Genomic DNA, 23,090 nt, shown 5'->3' with positions numbered 1-23,090 from the left:
AAAGAAAAATGGACGCCGGCGTCCGTTTTTTTGGACACCGGCGCAATTTCGTCAAAAACGAGACGCTGGCGTAGTTTCATCATTTCGCGAATTCAGCGGGAAATTCACTAATTTTTCAGCGAAGCACCCAAAATTAGCCCATTACTACATACCAGCCCAGTAACATCTGGATGATTATCTTTGCAATAAATGAGTAGCACACTGAATTTGTGTTGAAAAGTGCCCAAAAGTTTTTTTTTATTGGCTCACAGTGGCCTACAGACAACTTTTTGGACCTCACAGGGCCCTTTATCAAGTCTACACCTGGATGGAACTACGTGGATATTAGTGCACCTTCTCTTTCCTTAAAAGCACAGCTAGACACAACATGCACGCAGACGCCTGGAGGAACTCTGCACATTGATGCTGAGATGGCCCTTTATATCTTTGAACTTGTCACACGTGAGAATGACCAGTAGCTCCTTCTCACCAACCATGTAGGGAATAAACTCAATTTTAACACTGGTCTTCTGGCCTGGTTCCAATTGGCCCATGCTATGGGGAGATGAAAAAAAATTTAATATTAGACCAATACAATTTAAATACGTTAGTGAATTATTGCCCCACAAGGCCTATAACCATGCATAGCACTTCTTAGGCCTAGAAAAGTGGCCTCATTGGGGGTCATTTATAAACTTCGCGCAAAGCAGATTGATTCGCAAAGTAAATATATTTGCTCTGTGCAGAGCTTTTTAAATTTGTAAAAAATTGCAAATTTGCGGTTATTTATGCGCACACTCTGCGACTGAATTACTTTGGTGCCGAAAAAAATATTCGCAAAACAGTTTTGCAAAGTGCGAATTTAAGTTGCTGTCAACGCTATTTTCGGGCACAACAACCTCGCACATTGGGTGCGCTCACACAAACTCCCGTCTCATTTGCGCACCATTTTCGAAAATGTATTCGCAATGCGAATTCGCAAAGACTAACGTTCAGGAAAAAACATGGGCAATACAACCAATTGTGAAAAAAAGTGTGCAGCACAAACTGTATAAATGACCCCCATTATTTATATTTATCTATATATATATAGATATACAGATGATACTCAAAGGCAGCGTTCCGTGTGCAATTTCAACCCATTTGACGTCCCTTTATTTCATCCGGGACAATTTAAGACCATTAGAGCACGATGTCTCATTGGTGAGCCAGTGTTGAATGAAATAAAGTAGAAGTGCTGTACAAATCCATACATTTATAAGATATAGATAGAGATATCTAAACTGGTATTAATGCTGGAAACAAAAACATGATAAAGCTGTACATATTTTCTGATGAGTCAATAATAATTGCTCCCTGTGACCCTCTCGACAGAAAGTCAGAATGGAATTGCCTTAAAACTTCAGTTTTATACTTACTTTTTTTCGACAACATCTTTTGTTAAACCGCTGCCTTCAGCCTTAAAAACACAACCTGTGACAGGTGTTGATAGAGGGTTCATAAATGTGACTTCTACCACCATTGGACTGTCTAATATAGCTGTTTTAAGTGCCTGGTGGGTACAAGGAAGAAAGGGATAATAGACATGTATTATAAGTTTTAACCCCCCCTTCAACTGCAGTTTAGTGTAAATCACTCCTTTATGTCCCTTGAATAGTGACGGTGAATTTATTCGGCAGGTGTGAATTCCCGCGATTCGCCGTCGGCAAATAAATTCACGAAACCGCCGGGAAAATTCGCCGGCGTCCAAAAAAATGGACGCCGGCATCTGAAACGAGACGCCAGGGCCGTTTGGCAAATTGTTCGCCATTTAGCGGGAAATTCGCAAATTTTTCGGCAAAGCAAAACGCCCCAAATTCGCCCACCCTTGAAGCTAACTATGTACCCAGAGCTACAGGTTTAATAGTACTGTTAGAGCTTAATAATTCAGAGCCATATATCCAAACATGCAGATCACAAAAGATATTGGAACATGGCTTATCAATAGTCTCTTATGTATACTGTATGCGTGGCCGGTGCAGATTTTATATTATAAATATAATTGGTGGACTAAAAAGGAGCTATGCAATGAAAGTTTTTTTTCTTGTTGAGTAAGAAGTGAGAACAAGAGGACTCCATGTGAAGATCAGTTTTGACCGCCATTGTTTGTAATGCAAAGCAAATCTTTTGCCACTATGTGACAATAAGTCCATTGTTATATTTTTTGCATTCTTTCCATAAGGATAATGGCACATGTAATATTCTCACTATATTTTCCTGTTCTTTGGGTAAAGCTACACACCTTTATAAAAATCCTTTTTATGGAGATTGCCAGTATTTGGTTGAATGTAGCATAATGCACACACATTGATCTAATGCTCTACTACCAGGATGGAAAACATGGGTATTTTAATATTTTTATATATTTTAGCCTTGTAACCATCAAACATCCCACAGTGTATTGTATAGACCTCAAAAAGGCTAATGTTTATCTATCACTGAATCCATTGGGCCTGGACTTTAGCAGGACAAGGAGACATTGATGGAGTCTTGTTGCAGAACTTTGATAGAATGTTTCTTTCCATGCTGATCTTACCTTGATTTGTAGAGGTGGATTCAATAGGACAATATTCGTTTCCACAAATGTTTCTGCCATATTTTCGACCTTGTACACAGCAGTAATGTGGATCATCTTATCACTGGTCAGTTGCTTGTCATACTGAGAATATTTGATCTGTAGTGGCACACCCTTTTCTGGAGAGAGATTGAGAGAGATAATATATAAACTCTAAAGAAAATAAGTGTTCTGAATGGGACTCCATTTTATTTGCACAATATGGTAGTATTTAGTCATGCCAAAGGGCCCGTGTAAAAACGGGCAGTGGTAGATATAGCTAACCTGAAAGAGCAGCAATTTCAAAGTTGTAAGTATCTGCTGCATCATATTTGTCATCTTGAGCCCCTGACTCCCATTACTTGCAGACTGGTCCTAATGACTATATGACAATGATCATTATTAACAAAGTAGATCTGGTGCCCAATATAGTGAGACACCCTATACAAGTAGTATATATATGATTGGTTGATAATTATCAAGAATTCAGAAGAAATAGAAGCTTGAAATGGGTGATAAACCCGTGCAAGTCAAGAGCTACATAAGATGATAAGACTAGACAACCTCAAGGATGAAAAGTCTCTAGACATCCCCAGTGCGCAGCATATAATAACCTTTGTAAATATACATACCCATAGAGCCAAACAACAATTTGGGATTGACTCATGCAGCCTTCAATTAATCATATTTATTGGTGCTGTTGTACCATTGAACATGTGCCCATTCCTTTGCCCATATTTATTAGATACATGTCATAATCAAAGTTAATCAAAGTTCCTATACTAGTGAGATATAGTCAAAACTAAAATATATTGAAATGTAGGTTTCATTGCTTAGGTCATTTAGTTAGATGCCCATTCAGTTGTGTGTAAATGAGAATTTACAAATTCTTTTCTCTCTAAGGTGTTTCTGTACTATATATTATAGAATAAAATGTCAGGTCTTGAGGTTTTTGAAATTACCTTCATTTGGCCCTAGCTGTACAGCTTCAGAATTGTTAAGTATTGGCCGTCTCACGATGTTGTTGTACACGATAGCTGCTGCACTCAGGTTTACAGTAACAGCTTTGTTATCCGAGGTCATGTTCGTTAGCGTTAAAGTCACATTGATATCTTCTCCAACTGTAGGCGTTCCAGAAACAGTTATCTTCCCAGTAACCTGTGGGGCAGGTGGTGTGGACATTAGAGCTTCGAATTGAGCACCTCTTATCTTCCTCCGGGCCTTTGAATAAATCTCTCGCTCTTTAGATGAACCTACAACAAAAATTGCAGGTTATTTAATGCAAGAGTAAGATTCAACCAAGTATCAACCGCTAGTCCTATGGGACAAGGTAAAAATAAGACTTTTAGCAATGAATGTCTTGTAAGAATATGTTGCCACTGTGGAGAATCTAAAATTTGCAAAGCCGTGGAAAACATAAGTTAATGGGAAATGACATTACAGTTCAGGTGTTCTTAACTCTGCAATAGCGTATACACTGGCATACTTTGTTACAGGAGCTTCTTTCCACTATACTCCAACCAGGGTCGGATGGGCCGGCTGGACACCGGAAAAAAAAACGGTAGGCCCCGGCCCAGACCCTCTACCCTGATCAATAATATGCAGAGTTCGCACAAGCACGCCACGTATCTCCATTTGTGTATGCGAGCAGGGGCCCCCAGAAGTTAGAACCTGGTGGGCCCACAATCCTCCATTCAGACCCTGACTGCAACTGTGCTTCATAGGAAATATAGGCTCCAATATTGCCAATTTCTTACAACCAGTGCCGATCAGATACTTAAACAGACAGGGGGAAGGCTGGGGAGGGCTGTAAACCAATTGGTTGATATCGAAGGCAATGGCTACACAATAATGATTCCATGTTTTTTTTTCTGGTGCAAAAACCCATGTTTTTTTCAGCAAAACAAAATTTGTGGCAAAAGTAAGTTTTTACAGCATAAAAACCAGCATTTTTCCCCCCAGCGAAACAGAACACGTCTAAATTCCAGTGTGGATTCACAAAAACTTTCACTGTTAAAAAGCTAAAAACTGTACCAGGTAAAAAAGTTCTCTCATCCCTAGTTGCCACAATATGAATACTAGCAATAACAGTAATGCTTATTATAGGCTTCTTAGTGACCTATATATACAGTAATTATATATGGCTGATTGCACACATCTTAAACCAACGGATCTACTGTATCTCCTATGCTCTAGCAACTTATTTAGCCCCACCCCATCCATACTTTACCTTCCTGATACTTGTAATCCAGTGATATATCTTTCAATGCTTTTTGACCTACAGCCTTGGTGCAGATCAGCTGGCCAACATAGTTTTCACGTGTTGGTCCTTTTGTGACCCTTCCATTGTTTTGCTCAATGAAAATGATGACATCGGCATTCACTTCTGCAAATACAAAGGGTGTATCGAACTTCATGTCCACTTCTCCTTCTTTAACTGCTCGTTGTGACGTGGGCCCAAGCTGGTAAAGTCCTAAGAATACAAAACCAAATACTGTATTTATTAATATGACTATACAACAAACTCTGTAAATAAGTGAAGCTCCCTAGAGCTTAATAGTGATGGGCGATTTTATTCGCCAGGCACAAATTTGCAGCCAATTCATGAAACGGGCGCGAAAATTCGTTGGTGAAAATTCAAAAAATGGACGCCGGCGTCAAAAATGAGACGTTGGCGCCGTTTCGCAAATTTTTCCCCGTTTCCCGAATTTCGCTGGAAATTCGTGAACTTTTTGGCGAACCGGCGCAAAATCGCCCATCACTAGAGCTTAATACTTCTGCTGCTTACAGGTTACATAACCACTAACACATGCCTAACACTAACACATGCCTAAAACTGTACATATTCATTTCAGATATGCTAAGGAGAACACCTCTTAAGTAAGGAAACGGGCGATGCTTTCATCGTATGTGACCTGACGTGGTTATATCTTTTAGATTTGTCAATAAACACAGGTGAGATTTATGTACATCTGGTTTATGAATGAAGCAGAGAAAGGAGAGAGTTGGGCACTCCATGATATATTGTTTGCCTAAGGAATGTCATTGTTAGCCATAAAATGTATATAATTTGTCTTCATAGCCATGGGGTTCAAATTTGGCCACTTCACAACCAACTGTCTCTTTGCATAAGCAATAATGTTCTGATAAGAGACTTAAGAAGTAATTTACGGACACACACTAGTGCTGGTGCTCTTAAATGGATGCAATGGAGAACAGATATTGACTCATTAGGCACTTCCACATGGTTGCCATTGTGTCCAACCTGCAGTTTCTGATCAATGGTGCACAACTAAGCCTATTGATGCTGAAGAATTCTGGAGTTATCCCTACCATGGTGGTAATTCCTGGGTTCCCATAGTAGGCTGTTCAACAGGCTCTTTTAGCAAAATGATAAGGCAGGAAGTTTTTAAACAATCATATATTGTATCACACACCTACTGAAATTTTGGGTGGCACAGAACCCCTTCCTCAAGGTCAATCAATACAGATGGTTTACAAACTAGCAATATGAAGAAAGGCTGGCCAAGTTACACTGGCCACTGCTTATAAAGATTTAAGGTAGGCAATTGCCTCTAATTTCCATTGTGTACCTTTCTAAAATCTTCATATTAACCACAAATGGCAGTACCCCATCGGTAAGGGCATTTATTGGTAGACTCTGTAGAAACCTTCTCCAGTAGTTTGGTCCTGTTTTTTCTTCCCCAGTTTAAAAGAAGCTCAGTCACTTATTTGGAGGATGGTTGTTAAATGGTTTACTTTATAAAGCAACCATTTTTGCTACTGCAAATAATTCATGGCTTCATCTTTTAGACCACACCCCTAAGCCCATGATAAAATGCAGTCTAAAACGGCTAATATCTCAGTTTGAGTTTACATCCCCATTAAATGCTAAACATGCATGTTTTTGTTTAGTTCGCTTTTTTTTTCTCATTGCATTCGGGCTTTAGAAATCAATATTTACCATCACTCTTTTCCTGTGGCGTTGAATCCCAAACCTGCCATCCACTATAGAAATTTCCCAGATCTGACCGAAGGTACCAGCTTTCATTCCAGCAATGGAAATTCCTGTTTCGTGTGGAACAGTGGCACAGCTGATTTAGAAATTAATATTTCAGTTCATAGAAGTATTTCTTTAACACCTTGACACAACATAATTGCCCTGAGTGGTTTTAACACCTATGCTCAAACAGCTTGTTGAATGAAAATGCCAGTTTAAAAGCTGTCGGGTCGCTAGTTCTGATAATTTGCTATTTGATTTTTATTTCAATAACATAATATAAATTGTAGCCTTTGCTACTGTTACACCCTTCTGTAAGAAAAAATGTTTCTGGGTTTCATGGGTCAACACTAGGAGGCCTATTTATTAAAGGTCAATTTTTGAAACCACGAAAACATTAATTTTCATGAATGTCAGTCATTTATCAAAAGATCTAAACTGAAAAAGCATGAACAGGAAACGTTGCAGATAAGTTGAGAAAACCACAAAGTTTTTGACTTGTTGCACAATAACTATGACTTTTACTTATTGTTGCAAAAAAGCCAGCATCAAAAACACCAGAAACTTCTAAAATAACAAATCAAAGAAAGATATTCCAGTTGTAAAAGGGACATCTGCCATTTACTTCTTCATGATTTTGACTGGTTGAAGCTAGAGTATTTTCGGATTCGGAATTGTCTCAGCTTTGTCACATGATAAATCCCAGAAAGATTTTTTTTCACAATTTTTTTCGATTTTTGGCATCAAAAAGACCAACCAAAAAAAGTGACAGTTTAGTAAATTGGCCTCTAATGGACCAATTTATCACAATTCAAACTTGTGTACTTTTAAATGTTATTTTTCTACTTCGAATAGGCTGGCAATTTAAAAAAAAAATGTGAATGTTTGCTTATGTATTAAAAATATATAAAAACTAAAAAAATTTATGAATTAACTCAAATTTATATTTTATTAATTTACACGTATTTATTCATTCCTTTTTGTTGGGTCGACAAGCTAAAACAAAATTGGATAAATATTTTACATTTTGCACAGGACAGCTCTTATTGACATGACAAGCTTTCAGAAGTTTTTTTTTTTCTCTACTCCAAAATTCATGCTCAAATTCATAACTTTAAGTGGAAAAAAATATGAACGTTGATAAATAGTGATGGGTGAATTTATTCGCCAGGCGTGAATTTGTGGCAAATTTGCGTGATTCGCCGCCAACAAATAAATTCTCAAAACGCCTACGAAAATTCACCAAAAAAAAAAAAACGGGCGCCAGCGTCAAAAACGAGCCGGCGCTGTTTCATGAACTTTTTGCCGTTTCACGAATTTCACGCGAAATTCGCGAATTTTCCGAAGAAAAATAGCGCAAATTCGCCCATCACTATTGATAAATAACCCCCTAAATAGGTAACACCATGGAACTGCAGTAGATGAGCTCCCCCACCAGGGCAGCCCATAGCTAATAACAGGCATTTAATGATCATTCCAAGTCTTTATATATTTACCAGATACTGTCTTCGCTCCTTGACAATGATTCTCCCATGGAGTTGTAATATAGTTCAATGCTGAGGTTGTGATCTGTGTCATGTGCAGAGTTGTAGTTAGTAATCACCCGGCAGGGTAATCCCAGGCATCTGCTGACTTAAAAAAATATATTTGTATTTTGTTATTGTGTTAATGCATTATCTGACTTCTAAAAGCCATTGTCCTATTACACAAACCAAATACCTACAACATTAGGTTACATTAGCCAATGAATGGACATGGACACAGTGAGAACTTCTAGGTTGCCTATGTGCAATTTTTTCAATGTTTTAACATTTTCTATGTTCTGCAAAAGCTGAGTTTGACTTTTACTTGTTTTATAATATCAATAATAATGGTAAAGCTTGTTTGGTGTGTATGATCTTACATATGGGTTTACATTTACATGTAGACTATTTTGTGTAGGGCGTTTGATTTACATAGACAAGCTATGGTAACATTCATTTTTGCACTGGGTTCAAACACCATCATTTAGGCAATTACCTGACCTTATCCACTGTTTCCTTCTGTTGAAGCCAATATAAGCTATGCTAACTTTCTAGAACACTTGAGAAAGGGGTCATTGTGTTGTGAAACATGTCATGTCAATAAATCGATTGTGGTGCAGCAGCAAACTGCATCTGTTTTTTTCAACGATTATCTGTTTTTTCGTGAGTAGTGGTGTTCTTGTGGTTGACCACAGAGGATGAGTTAAGCTGTCTTAATTTTGTGAGATATCATGTTGAGAGACAGTTCTCCATTGAACTATATTGAAAGTCAGGATTCAATACAATTATATTTTAGTGGGGGCTCACAGCCTGACTGGGACATACAGTATGAAAATTATATCCAGCCTAAGGTCCCCAAGATGGACAACCCTATAAATAAGTTCTTCAAGATTACTCACCACCTGGGCCTTGTGCTTAATTCATTCGATTTTTAAATATGTTCAATTCTTGTCTACTAATTTAAGAATGTCATAGTTCCTCAAACTTGGAGATCATTTTTCATAATTTTTAATGTCCATTTGGCCTTTCAGCTATTTTTCAAACCCTGGAATAGTGTGTTGGGAAAGGGTATGGATAGTTTCCTGTGTCTGTTCATAGCACTTCCTCTAGTACAGGGATCCCCAACCTTTTGAACCCGTGAGCAACTTTCAGAAGTACTGTAAGTTGGGGAGCAACACTAGCATGAAAAATGTTCCTGGGGTGCCAAATAAGGGCTGTGATTGGCAATTTAGTAGCCCCTATGTGGAGTGTCAACCTACATTGAGGCTATGTTTGGCAGTGCACACGGTTTTTATGCAGCCAAAACTTGCCTCCAAGCCCGGGAATTCAAAAATAAGAACCTCTTTTTGTCACGGTCGGCACCCTACACCAGAACAGATGCCAAGCACCCTGGTCACGGCTCGACTTCACCAGTTAAGTGACCGCCTTTGGCGTCGGGAGGAGCCCTCGGCTTACTCAGATGCCACCTGGACTTAATGAGAGGTGCAAGGCATAAGTTCTGGCAGGCAATGGGGCACAACTGTTTACAAGGGTACTAGAAGATAGGAAGCCACCAGGAACAGGCAGGCCGGGCCAGCACAAGCAGTAAGAATAGTCCGACAGGCCGAAATCAGGATGGAGAGCGTAGAATCTTCGATAGACAGGCTAGGTTTCAGGATAGGAGAGATCAACGTAGTAGTAGGCAGGCAAAAGTCAGGATTGGAGAAGTCAGCAAAGTTTCAGTCAGGCAAGGGTCAAACACAGTAGATCAGGTCAGGAATCAAGATAATAACACCCAGGAACAAGCAAATTGAACCTAACAACGGGCAACTTGCTTAAATCTAAATTCCCCTTAAATACATTTGAATTTGGTGCCATTGCACGCTGACGTCACACACCAGCATCACTGCGCCTTTAAATAATGCACGCGCGCGGCGCGCGTGCCCTAGAGGAACCGGCAGAGGAAGAAAGCAGCACAGCGGGTGTCCACGCCGAGGACGCGGCTTGGACCCCGCTGCCGCTAGACCACCAGGGTAAGTTCCTTACACTTTTGAGGCCACAGGGAGCAACATCCAAGGAGTTGGAGAACAACATGTTACTTACAAGCTACTGGTTGGGGATCACTGCTCTAGTAGAATGCTTGCTCATTGCTTTCATTGTCTATGATTAAGTATAAATATAAATACTGAAATGTATTTGAAGTTCTCCTAGCCCCCTATGTACAAGTTCTAAAGGTTTTTATATAAACTGCAATAAATTCTGTGACATATCAAGCAAAATCATGGAGGTGCCTCTATACGTCATTGCTTTCCTCCCACATTGTTATAAGTGTTAATATCCTGTACATCTACAGTTCTCCTAACTTCTCTCTTCCCCTATGTAATATATAATTTTGTATGCTAGAAGCTTCAACACAGAGTTTTCTAAGATGCTTTGGCCCCTGTGCATTTATTTTGTTAGTAATGATCTTGTTTTTCAAGGTATAATTTGAGTTTTATACGACTGTGAATATTTGTGATGTGCAGGTATTATCATTTATTTACTGTATTTTGCATGTTGCTTCCCTCTTTTTAGTAATAAGGGAAACTATTGAAGAAATGTGAGCGTTAATCGCATTATATTAATTGTTGTTTTAATACCTGTGCAGGAGACTCCAGCAAACACCCAACATTGTCCATATTTCACTGGTCGCCTTTGGCCAAACCAGCTTCTCAAGATTGGGGTGCTTCCAGTCCAAGAGTTGGGATCTGTTCCATCAGAATATTCTCCACTCCAGTTACCTTCTACAACTCCATTGTTATCCATACTATTAAGCTGACAAATGGTTCAAAAGAAATCTACCATTAATATAATGCTTTTTTATTAAAAAAAAAAAAAAAGATTGGTAACAAGAATATACTATATAACTACTCCTTCAAATGAATCTTTCATTGTGATGTTGATATTGTCTTCACCAAAACGTTTCTTTTTTTATTACTTAATTGGGGTTAAAGGGATACTGTCATGGGTATTTTTTTTTTTTTCAAAACACATCAGTTAATAGTGCTGCTCCAGCAGAATTCTGCACTGAAATCCATTTCTCAAAAGAGTTTTTTATATTCAATTTTGAAATCTGACATGGGGCTAGACATTTTGTCAATTTCCCAGCTGCCCCTGGTCATGTGACTTGTGCCTGCACTTTAGGAGAGAAATGCTTTCTAGCAGGCTGCTGTTTTTCCTTCTCAATGTAACTGAATTTGTCTCAATGGGTTTTTACTATTGAGTGTTGTTCTTAGATCTACCAGGCAGCTGTTATCTTGTGTTAGGGAGCTGCTATCTGGTTACCTTCCCATTGTTCTTTTGTTTGGCTATTGGGGGGGGGGGAAGGGAGGGATGATATCACTCCAACTTGCAGTACAGCAGTAAAGAGTGACTAAAGTTTATCAGGTCATGGAACTCCAAGGTAACTTCTAATATCCTCATATTTTGCAACTGGGGGTACTTTATTTATAATAATACACAAATTTCAGTGAGTCTTGTGACATCAGAACTCACCGTTTATAACTGATGACATCAGAACTCACTGTTTATAAGGATATCATTTACAGGATATTAATGGCTTTTGTGTATTATATATATATATATATGTATGTATGTATATATATATATATATATATATATATATATATATATATATATATATATATATCTTACAGCAGTGTCAGTCAACAAAGTTATTGTCCCATATTAAAAATTTTCCTGAAGCACCTTTTTAGTACTGTTTGCCAGGACCATTTTTATTATTTTGTTCTCTTAGAAAGAATGGCCAGGTTGGAATTGTTATTGACTCTAGACTTGGCCTATGAGACAATTGCAATATTGTTTTGCCTCAAAAATGACCTTTTACCAGATCAGCATACCCTTAGGGCACAACATTAACCAAAAAAATTTAATTTGCAAAGGACCATTTTTTGGAGACTTACTATAGAGCTCAAGACCCTGCAAACATGGATCGGATTGTTGCGCTTTCGTACATCTTCTGTTGCGTTACGCTGAAAACTCTGGGTTGAATCCAGGAGACTAAGGCTTATATTTAGTATATTGTCTTGAAACTGAAAGCAGAAAACATGTACAATAAATTTTACCTCAAATTATTTACAATTTTTCATTGAGGAACAGTATTTTTTAAATTGTTGCAATATTTTCCTGTGCAGTTTTTTTTACAGAGAGGGGTACTGCTCCCCAACTTTTCTTCTGAGAGACTCAGCCTCTCTGCTCTTTTTAGCATTATACAGCTTTTCCAGTCTTTTTTTGCCCTGTCCCAACTTATAGGCTACCAGACAACATAAAGGCTACCAAATATCCAATCATAGCACTTATTTATCAGTCACCCCCTGGCGCCATATTAATGTTTGTGTTGCTCCCCAACTCACTTTAAATTTAAATGTGGTTCACTGGTAAATGAGGTTGGGGATCCCCACTCTAGAGTTAGAAATGTATTTAATAACAAAATTATTTTCCCCATCCCTTGGGCGAGAGACAATAACAACTGATTCTTAAGCATAATATCTGTGTTTTGTTACGTTACCTGACCAAAGTTCCAGAATGTGTATTGGGGATAGCTTGGAGTCCCCATGTAGATGAGGCCAACTTCTGATAGAACATATTCTTGTCTTTCTGCCTGATCAGATAGGTAAACAACATCACCTTAAATGTGAAAAAAATGGGAAGGAGAAACCATTACGTCCAGGATGGAAGTAATTCCAGGATTCCTTTGCGTCAGTATGATGTCATGTGAGTAATTCATCAGAGTAGGTTGGGTGGGTTCATTGCACATACGCACAAGTGCAAGGAACATGTACAAGTATCTTTTATGAATGGCGTTAATGTGCTTACAATGTTGTGGTCATTTTAAAGCACCACACTTGCAGTTGTGTTCATAAATGAGCCTTGAACATTTGCACTTGTTTTATTTAGTGCATAAACATTCAACAATCAGTCACATTACCGTTGTCTTCTACAAATGAAGCCCAGAACCATTCACTGAGCTTGAATAATGGGTTGGAAAAATAGAATTCTATTCAAAAGAAAATCAATTGCAGTAATCAGTGGAATACTAGACTGTCGTTACTTTTATAGAGGCACCTAAAAAAATTTTTGAGTGACTTTATATACACCAGACTGTAGGGTGTATCTAAGTCCTCAGGCTGAAAGCAAACCACATCTGTTCTGGAATAAATGATTCAGTTATAATTTGCTGTGTAAATAAAATATAAAATGTATGCGATATCTTACATTACCTTTTGCCCATGGGTTGAAGAGGAGTACGATGGAAGCCAAATTCGACTGCCCTTCGCTTGTATGTATTGATAGAATATACCGACCAATTATAGCATTGGATGGCGTAAAGACATTTAAAGTGACTGAGTTACGACCAGTTTCCACTCTCTGAGCTCCCCAACTGTTGACTGCTGGGGATCTGGAATCGTAGAAATTAAACTCGAGGAGAGGCGTACCTGACATCATAGAAGAAACTTGTTGAATTTATCAGTTTTCATGGCATCTACTCAAGCAAGTCTAGTGATTGGTTTGTAAAGGGCACAGGTTAGCCATATACCATAGCTCATACTGTATATACATCTAATAAGGTTTATAGGATTCTTGGATAGCTGATATCGGGGTGGTTCACCTTTTAGTATGTTATAGAATGGCAGAATGTTTTCATAGGTCTTCATTATTATTTTTTTTTATAGTTTTTTAATTATTTGCCTTCTTCATCTGACTCTTTTCAAATAGGGGTCAATGACCCCATCTAAAAACAAATGTCCTGCAAAGCTACAAATGTTTTGTTACTTCTAATTGTGGTTACTCATATTTCTTTGTAGGTCCTCTCCTATTTATATGTATGGCTACCGTGCCAGACGACTGAAATTGTAAACCGGAGAGCTGCTGAATAAAAAGCTAAATAACTCAAAAACCACAAATAATCAAAAAACTGAAAAACAATTTCAAATTGTCTCAGAATATCTCTCTCTACGTCATACATAGGGGCACATTTACTTAGCTTGAGTGAAGGAATAGAATAAAAAATACTTCGAATTTCGAAGTATTTTTATGGCTACTTCGACCTTCGACTACAACTTCGACTTCGAATTGAACGATTCAAAGTAAAAATCGTTTGACTATTCGACCATTCGATAGTCAAAGTACTGTCTCTTTAAAAAAAATTTCAACCTCCTACTTCGCCACCTAAAACCTACCGAGCATCAATGTTAGCCTATGGGGAAGGACCCCATAGGCTTTCTAGGCAATTTCTGATCTAATGTATTAAATTAAATTCATTAAATTCATTTGTTCGATTCGAAGGATTTAATCGTTCGATCGAAGGATTTAATTGTTCGATCAAAGGATTTAATCGTTTATTACGATTATTCCTTCGATCGATCGAATAGCGCTAAATCCTTCGACTTTGATATTCGAAGTCGAAGGATTTAACTTCGAGGGTCGAATATTGAGGGTTAATTAACCCTCAATATTCGACCCTCGAAGTTAAATCCTTCGACTTCGAATATCGAAGTCGAAGGATTTAGCGCTATTCGTTCCATTAGTAAATGTGCCCCTTAAAGTTAACTCAAAAGTGAACAACTGTTGGTAAAAGCTCACCTGAGCATAATTCAATATTTAAAAGGTCAGAAACTGTAAACTATCATTGTTTCGCGAGATTGCGTACGTGTATTCAAATTTACTTGCGTTAGTTGTGATAAGACCAGCGGTGAACTGCAGACGGTCCTCAACTCTCACTGATGTGTTGAAATTTAGCACCAGGCGGACTGGTTGTCCCCTGCGAACAATTAGCTCCCTGCTCATGTAGGCGCCAGTATTGTGAGCTGATTTGTTAGCATCAAGTTGAAGATCTGCGCTAAGAACTTTAAAACCTGCAAGAGAAGAAACAATATTAACAGCCATAGAAAACAGCAACTCGTCTTCATTCTTTAGTCAAGGGGTGTTTTAGGTAACATAAATCCTTATCTGCAAATGGGGGTACATTAAGGGGCCGATTTATCAAGGGTCAAATTTCGAGGGGTTAAAACCCTCGAAATTCGACCATCGAATTGAAATGCTTTGAATTCGAATATCGAATTCAAAGGATTTAGCGCTAAAATATCATTCGATCGATCGAATAAAAACGATTAAATCCTTCGAATCAAACGATTCGAACGATTTTTATCGATCAATCGAACGATTTTTATTCAATGCCAAAGACTTTACAAAAATGCACTGGAAGGTCCCCATAGGCCATATAGCAATTCGGTAGCTTTAATTTGGCGAAGTATTGAAATCGAAGGGTTTTTAAAGAGACAGTACTTCGACTAGCGAATGGTCGAATATTCAAAAGATTTTGACTTTGAAGCGAAGTCAAAGTAAATTCGAAGTTATAGTATCCTATTCAATTCACTCGAGCTTAGTAAATCTGCCCCTTAATCATTTGAAGCATAGGTGTATTTATTAATGTGTGACTCTTTTAATGCACAAAAGGTTTGACGCAAACAGAGACTGTTGTAAAAAAAAAAAATTTAATATAAGCATCTTCTCACTCAGGTTGGAGACTTTAAAGGGGATGTATGGTCAAACATGATAATCCCCCTTTGCCTTTGGGGAATGAATGAGCCTTTTTCAAATTGTAAACTATTATTTTTATGAGCAGGTTTTGTGTTCAATCAATCCCCCCACATATCTGCTCATTTCAGCAGCGTTCAAAACCTTCACGGCCCGTGGCCGTCTTCTTTGCTGCTTGGCCCGCCTGCCTCTTCTGCTAGTCCCGCCTGCCTACCAATGAAAAACGAGTAGGCAGTCAAGCAACGGTGTTAGTGACCAGCGCTTGATAGTGAGGGGCACACACATCGAGCAGGCGTCTTTAAACAAGACTGTCTACTCGGCAGGCCAAGCACTGCTCTCCATTCATTTATGTGGGATTTTAAAATAGTATTTATCAATGTGTAAAAGTTAAAGTTCACCCTTTGATAAATATGCCTTTAAAAATGCTGTAGAAATGAATGGGGGAGTGCTGTGATCTCCTACTTCACTCTTTGATAAATATGCCCCTATAAATATGCGAAGTACACAGAGTTTATATAAGGACATTGAGCTTAAGTGCTGTGTGGTAAGAGGCACAGTAGGAATGAGATCCCCGCCCGGTAGTGCTTTGTGAGGCATACCCTCTTTATCTTAAAGATCATTTACAAACCCTAGGAGCACAAGTGCAAAAGTACACACTGTAGTGCCCATTTACAGAGCACTTGTGGCTCCAGGGTCAAGCAGCGCCAAGGGTTACAGATCAGCCCTTTTCTTACAGCCTGCCTAAGTGCCTCTGTCATTAACACAATGTTAATATGGTCTCTGCAAACTGAAACAGGGCATAGAGGCCTGCAGCTATTTGCACAAAGTGAGGCCTTTTTTTGCACTATGTTCATTGCTCTCTACATGCAGGATTTGCGCTGGAGTCAGTTATTTTATTGGATTTTGTTCGTTCTGGAGTAGGATATTCCATCCATCATTGGGGCAGATTTGCTAAGGAACGAAGTGGCTAACACTAGCGACAATTCCTTAGCGTGAGCACCCGCAGGGTCATCGCCAATTTACTAACAGGTGCAGACAACAATTCACTAACAAAACAGACCGTCGCTAGCGGTCATTCGTACTCTATCGCCTGGTGACTTTTCGATCTGGTGAACGGACGTTACTCTGCAAATTCACTAAAATTGCCTTCACTACCTCAGACCAGACGAAGTGCTATAAAGCTACTGTAGATCTTCCTCAATATTCTGTCATTTACATCATATCCTGTGTGCCGAAAATGCATTAAAGTTCAAAACGCTGGCAACTTTTCTTTTTTTAAGCTAAATTGGCTGCAAAAGTCCTAACTTACTTTTTGGGTAACTAGTTTTCTCCAGACATTTCATAACATATGGAACATTCATTTTACACTGGGCTCATGTGTAGGGCATTATATTAACTCTTGTCTTTATTAAGGTTCCCTGGACATGTGTAATTTAAACCAGTAATAAACCATTTGCACCAACATTTATAATAAAGACATCCATACTTTAAATTTCCTGCCCTATGCAAATTGACCTAAGCGCAAGATCACTAGCGAAGTTTCGCTAGGCACAAATGAATACTAGCGCATCTTCTCTATGAAATGCTTGCACAGCTGAAGTAACGGTAGCGAAAAGTCGCCAGCGTTCGACGCCCGGGACGAACTTCTTAGTGAATAAGTGTATTCGTAGCGTATTTGAGCCTGGCGAAGTGGTGTGATGGATGCGAAGCTTACACTGGTGAAAATTTGCCCATTATTGGATTTGCCCCATTGACTCCATACTACATCTGCTAGGAAAGGAAGCCCCCCCCAAAAAAATATGTGTTAGACCAATCAAAATCTGAGCGTGGATGAGATAAACCCTATACACCTGATTGGTCTATAATCAGGTCAAATGGAACAATGGGCATACAAGGGGCTACACAATATATGACCCCCTTCCTATTGTTCCCATATTTTATGCATCTATAAGTATGCCAAAATATTCTTTTTTATTATAAGGTATACTTTATATGGAAGCAGGTCAGTAAATTCTATAACATCATAAAGTTTTCATGATTCGTAATTTGAGTTGTAAAAGTCCACTCTAACTTATAATATTAACTTATTTCCTCTTTCTATTTCTGCATTCCAGTCCATACAGTACCTGTCACGTATGATAGAACCCAAAAGTAATGCCAAGGCTCTGGTCACGGCTCACGCTTCTGCCTATAACAGCCGCCTTTTGCTTCGAGAGGAGCCCTCCGTTACTCTGGTGCCGCCAGGGCTTAATGTAAGAGAACCAGGGCGAGAGTCCTGGGCAGACAAGGGAACCGTAACGTGATAGGAAGGAGAGAGAACAGGAAGCGTGGTCGAGGGACAGCCAGAGCTCAATACCAATCAGACAGTATGGAATCTGGAGCCGTAGTCGAGGAGACAGGTTGAAGTCAAAACTAATCAGTAACACAGTAACACAGTACAAAGACAGGATCCAAAAGAATGGTCAGTAACAGACAAAGGTCAGTACAGGCAGGGAACTAGCAGAAGTCAGGGACAGGTAAGAATCAAAGAACAGATAATAAGACTTGAAGCGCATCCAGGAAATAGGCCTACACTGGGCAAAGAGTAATTGGCAGCGGCCCCTTTAAAGGAGAGTTCAATCCTAAACTTAAAAAAACCCTACCCCCCTACCCTACATAGACCCCCTCCCTCCTCCCCCAAGCCTAAGGGGCAGATTTATCAAAGGTCAAGGTGAATTTTCTAATTAAAAAAATTTGATTTTTTAGCTATTTTTGTGTACTTCGACCAGGGAATAGTCCAAATTCGATTTCAATTTGAAACACATTAAAAAATTAGAACATTGAAATCTATCATGTACTGTCTTCGACCATTCGCCATCTAAAACGTGGGGAATTAGTGTTTTAGCCTATGGGGGACCTCCTAGAACCTATTTGGAGTCAATTGGTGGACTTTGAAAAATCAAAGGTTTTTTGGGGGAAAAACTTGCGAATGCGATATTCCTTCGATTCATACGATTCAAATCGAAAAACTGACCTATTCGACCAAAAAAAAAAGTAGAATTTCTACGTTTTTTTTCAATTCGAAATTCGACCCTTGATTAGGGATGTAGCGAACGGCGGAAAAAATGTTCGCGAACATATTCGCGAACTTGCGTCCAAAAATGAGAACGGTTCGCGAACGTCGCGAACCCCATAGACTTCAATGGGAAGCCGAATTTTAAAAGCTAGAAAAGACATTTCTGGCCAGAAAAATGATTTTAAAGTTGTTTAAAGGGTGCAACGACCTGGACAGTGGCATGCCAGAGGGGGATCAAGGGCAAAAATGTATCTGAAAAATACATTGTTGACACAGCGCTGCGTTTTGTGCTGTAAAGGGCAGAAATCACACTACGTCACTCAGGTGATGTTTCTGGACACGGAATGTGAAAAAGCTCACACAGCTAGGTGGCACTTGGTTAAAGACTGGGCAAACAATGCCTGCAAGGGCAACGTATACAGTAGTGGATACGGAATATATTATTGCTGCTGTAAAAACATCACTCAGGTGATGTTTACGGACACGGAATTATTATTGTTATTTAGACAGAATGTGAAAAAGCTCACACAGCTAGGTGGCACTTGCATACCTCCCAACTGTCCCTCTTTTGACCACTCAACCCCCTGTCCCTCTTTTGTACTGGAAAGTCCCTCTTTTCTCTGCACTGAACAGCCAGAAAAAAAACAGTTTCTAACTTAATTGGCTTTTGGCAGAGAGCTCAGAACAGCTAACAGGTGCAAATAAGATACTTTGTAACAATTTTGACTCTGGTTGGTGCTGGTAGTGGTGAACTACTAGGAGGAGCAGCACACCAGTCCCACTCCTCAACACAGCTAGACTAATAGCACTGGGCTCTTATAGTAGCAAAGTAAAAAAACAAAAAAGAAAATAAAAGCAGTCCTTACAAGGACTATTGGGTTATTACAGCAGTCAGCAGATGAGATCAGAAGCAGTGCCCACAGCAGCTACATACAGAGCACTGCAGTAGAAGGTAGATTACTAGTCAGCAAAGCTAACTAACCTAAACTCACTGTCCCTCAAATCCCTGCAGAGTTCTGTCCCTACAATACAGAGCAGTATCAAGTAGATTACTAGCCAGCAAAGTTACTATCAACTGTCCCTCAAATCACTAAACAGCTCTCTCCCTACACTAGCTCTTGCAAGCACACACAGGCAGAATGAAAAAATGCTGCAGGGCTTCAGTTTATATATGGAAGGGGAGTGGTCCAGGGGGTGTGGGGGTGGTCCAGGAGGGAGAGCTTCCTGATTGGCTGCCATGTATCTGCTGGTCTGGGGTGAGATGGCAAAAATAAGCGCCAGCTAAGGCGAACCCAAATTGGCGAACGTCGCGCGACGTTCGCGAACATTCGGCGGACGCGAACAGCCGATGTTCGCGCGAATTAGTTAGCGGGCGAACAGTCCGCGCCATCCCTACCCTTGATAAATCTGCCCCTAAGTGTTACCCCGGGCAAATGCCCCTAATGTTTTACTTACCCCTCGGTGCAGATTCAGGCATCGGAGTTCACGGGCAGCATCTTCTTTTCTTCGCATATCTTCGGAATGAGATGGCGGCGCATGCGCAGTCAGAGCAATTTTTTGTTTCGCAACAACTGCGCATGCGGCGAAACTCACAAAAATTGCCGAAGCATCATTACGAAGACTACTGAAGCGGCTGAAGATTGGGCCCGTGAACTAGGGGCATTTGCCCGGGGTAACACTTAGGCTGGGGGGTGGTGGGAGGGGGGTCTATGTAGGGTAGGGGATTTTTAAGTTTAGGGTTGAATCCTCCTTTAAATATTTGAACTTCATGCCAACCATGACGTCAAAACCTATAAGCAGTGCACGTCAGTGTGCAGAAGAGGAGGTGACAGCTGGAGGCAGAGAGCTTGGTGGGTGTCCCTGCTGCCCCACTAGACCACCAGGTACCCATATATTACCACTCAGTGTTAGTTTCATAATTCAAAACCATGGATGCTGTTCATGTGATACACTCTCCATAATAACCCAAAGCTGTAACACCTTTCTATGGGGGGTTATGTAATAAAAGTCACTAAGTTTGCCCAGGAGCAGTAAACCATAGCAATGAATCAACTGGAAGCATTGACTGGTCACTTAGTGGCTTTTATTACATATGGTGGTATGTCATGATACAACACTTGGGAATAGCCCTGGTTAATGGTTAGAATATCCCTGAAACAAAGAATGGTTGAAACATTATTGTTGAGGAATAAATTATAGGGATGTAAATGTATGTTTTTTTGCTGACACATTTTAAGTTAATGAAAAAAAAACAACTCCCAATAAACTGAAATGTTACCTTCGTGCATATGTATTACAGGCTGCTTTATTTTGTGGTTTATTTGTGCTGATTAAAATCTCTACCCTCCTATCGAGCCCTAGTACTGATTTCAGCTGTCAGCAAGAATACTCCTAAAAAACAGGAGGGGGGGGTAAGGACTCAGTAGTTGGCCATGTTCTCCCTCGGGTCTATTTTCTGAAGTAGCCATTATTAAAAAGTTCTATTAGAAATCAAAAAGTAACACTTGTTAAGGTTTTGTGCCCATATCTCACTCACCTGCCATCATGGCTGAGCTCTTTCTGCTTCTCTTCTCAGATTTTGTGGTTACAAGGTTTTTTTTTTTATATAGGGATGCAACTTGTGCTTTAGTTTTAATTGCACAATACATAAAAAAAGATCTGGGAGGATCCCTGCTATTTTATTGACAGCCTGGCTGAGTTTGTGCTGAGGATGATCCTTGCACACGGCAATGGGTGAGGTTATTAGTTTGGTATTTAGTCTCAAACCTTTGTGTAGGCAATGCTTATTCCAGATGGTAGATGTATATACAGGTATGGGATCCATTATCTGGAAACCCATTATCCAGATGCAGAATTACGGAAAAGCTGTCTCCCATAGACTCCATTATAATAAAATAATCAGAATTTTAAAAAATCATTTCCCTTTTCTCTGTAATAATAAAACAGTAGCCTATACTTGATCCCAACTCAGATATAATTCATCCTTATTAGAAGCAAAACCAGCCTATTGGGTTTATTTCATGTTTAAATGATTTTCTAGGAGACTTAAGGTATAAAGATCCAAATTATGGAAATATCCGTTATCTGAAAAACCCGACCATTCTGGATAACAGGTCCCATACCTGTATATATACAGCTGCACTGCTTGACTCCTGACAAAGGTCCCTCTGGGGGACCGAAACATTGAGCAAAACAAATCTTTGGAAGATTGATTCAGCAAATCCTGTGAGTGCCGTTCTTCTGCATTGCTTATATATATATATATATATATATATACAGTATATATATACAGTATATATATATATATATATATATATATATATATATATATATATATATATATATATATATACATACAATAATTAAAGTGTTAGATGTGTATTATTTTTTCATAGTTAAGTTTCTTAGTTACTGTAATTTGCGTTAAAAAAAAGTCCATCAAAAGTTCACCTCCTTTCAAATGAACCCGAGTGCACACATAGCTACATATTTAAGTTTGGACTTACATAATTACATTTAGAGTTAAATAGTTACGTTGGGAGTTACATAGTTACGTTGGGAATGATGTAACTCCCAATTTAACTTTCACTTCGCTTGCTGCAGTAACACTAGCGCTACTTTACCAGCGTTCGGCGCCCTGGACGCAACTTCGGATTTTCGTGAATTAGCATTGTCCTGGCGAATCCACGCCTGGGGAAGTGTTGCGATTTGATCGAAGCCGTTCCTGGCGAATTTTCAGAGGTTAGTGAATTTGCCCCAAACAGTGATTCATGACTATGAAGATTCTAATTGATCCAGGTCATGGTATATCTGGTATAAGTAATTCTAGAGCAACTGGAATACAATTACTTATACAGGTATGGGACCTGTTATCAAGAATGCTGGGGACCTGGGGTTTTTCAGATAACAGATCTTTCTGTCATTTGGATCTTCATACCTTAAGTCTACTAGAAAATCATGTAAACATGAAATAAACCCAATAGGCTGGTTTTGCTTCCAATGAGAATTAATTATATCTTAGTTTGGCTCAAGTACAAGCTACTGTATTATTATTACAGAGAAAAAGGAAATCATTTTTAAATATTTGGATCTTTTGGATATAATGGAGTCTATGGGAGTTGGCCATTCCGTAATTCAGAGCTTTCTGGATAATGGGTTTCCAGATAACGGATCCTTCCTATACCTGTACTAGATAAACAGTGATACAGTTTAAAAGTAGTGCATATGGGGAATTACTTTGCAAGGATGGTCACTGTGGAACAGTTAGTAAAAGGTGGAGTTTGGTAAGCCACAAACGCAAAGATCCGATATTAAGAATCAACGTACGATCGGACTTTCCCATCTCCCGACCTGCCACTAACCATT

At 39.2% G+C, this 23,090-nt stretch overlaps 1 protein-coding gene across 1 annotated transcript; it reads right to left on the bottom strand.

Moving 5' to 3' along the window:
- Positions 1-206: 206 nt before the first annotated feature.
- Positions 207-21,337, bottom strand: LOC108701794 (protein-glutamine gamma-glutamyltransferase E). The gene is made up of 13 exons (XM_041576397.1): positions 21,262-21,337; positions 14,800-14,988; positions 13,354-13,569; positions 12,642-12,760; positions 12,037-12,165; positions 10,714-10,888; positions 8,069-8,204; positions 6,537-6,640; positions 4,803-5,045; positions 3,535-3,825; positions 2,555-2,712; positions 1,398-1,531; positions 207-534 (listed from the first exon to the last, which is right to left on the bottom strand). The coding sequence occupies exons 1-13, from the start codon at positions 21,269-21,271 to the stop codon at positions 357-359; spliced, it is 2,082 nt and encodes a 693-aa protein (XP_041432331.1). The 5' UTR covers positions 21,272-21,337; the 3' UTR covers positions 207-356.
- Positions 21,338-23,090: the final 1,753 nt, after the last annotated feature.

Source organism: Xenopus laevis, chromosome 9_10L, assembly GCF_017654675.1.
Source record: "Xenopus laevis strain J_2021 chromosome 9_10L, Xenopus_laevis_v10.1, whole genome shotgun sequence".
Lineage (NCBI taxonomy): Eukaryota > Metazoa > Chordata > Amphibia > Anura > Pipidae > Xenopus > Xenopus laevis.
Note: the sequence above shows the minus strand (reverse complement) of the source record. Positions and strands in the feature narration are given on the sequence as shown.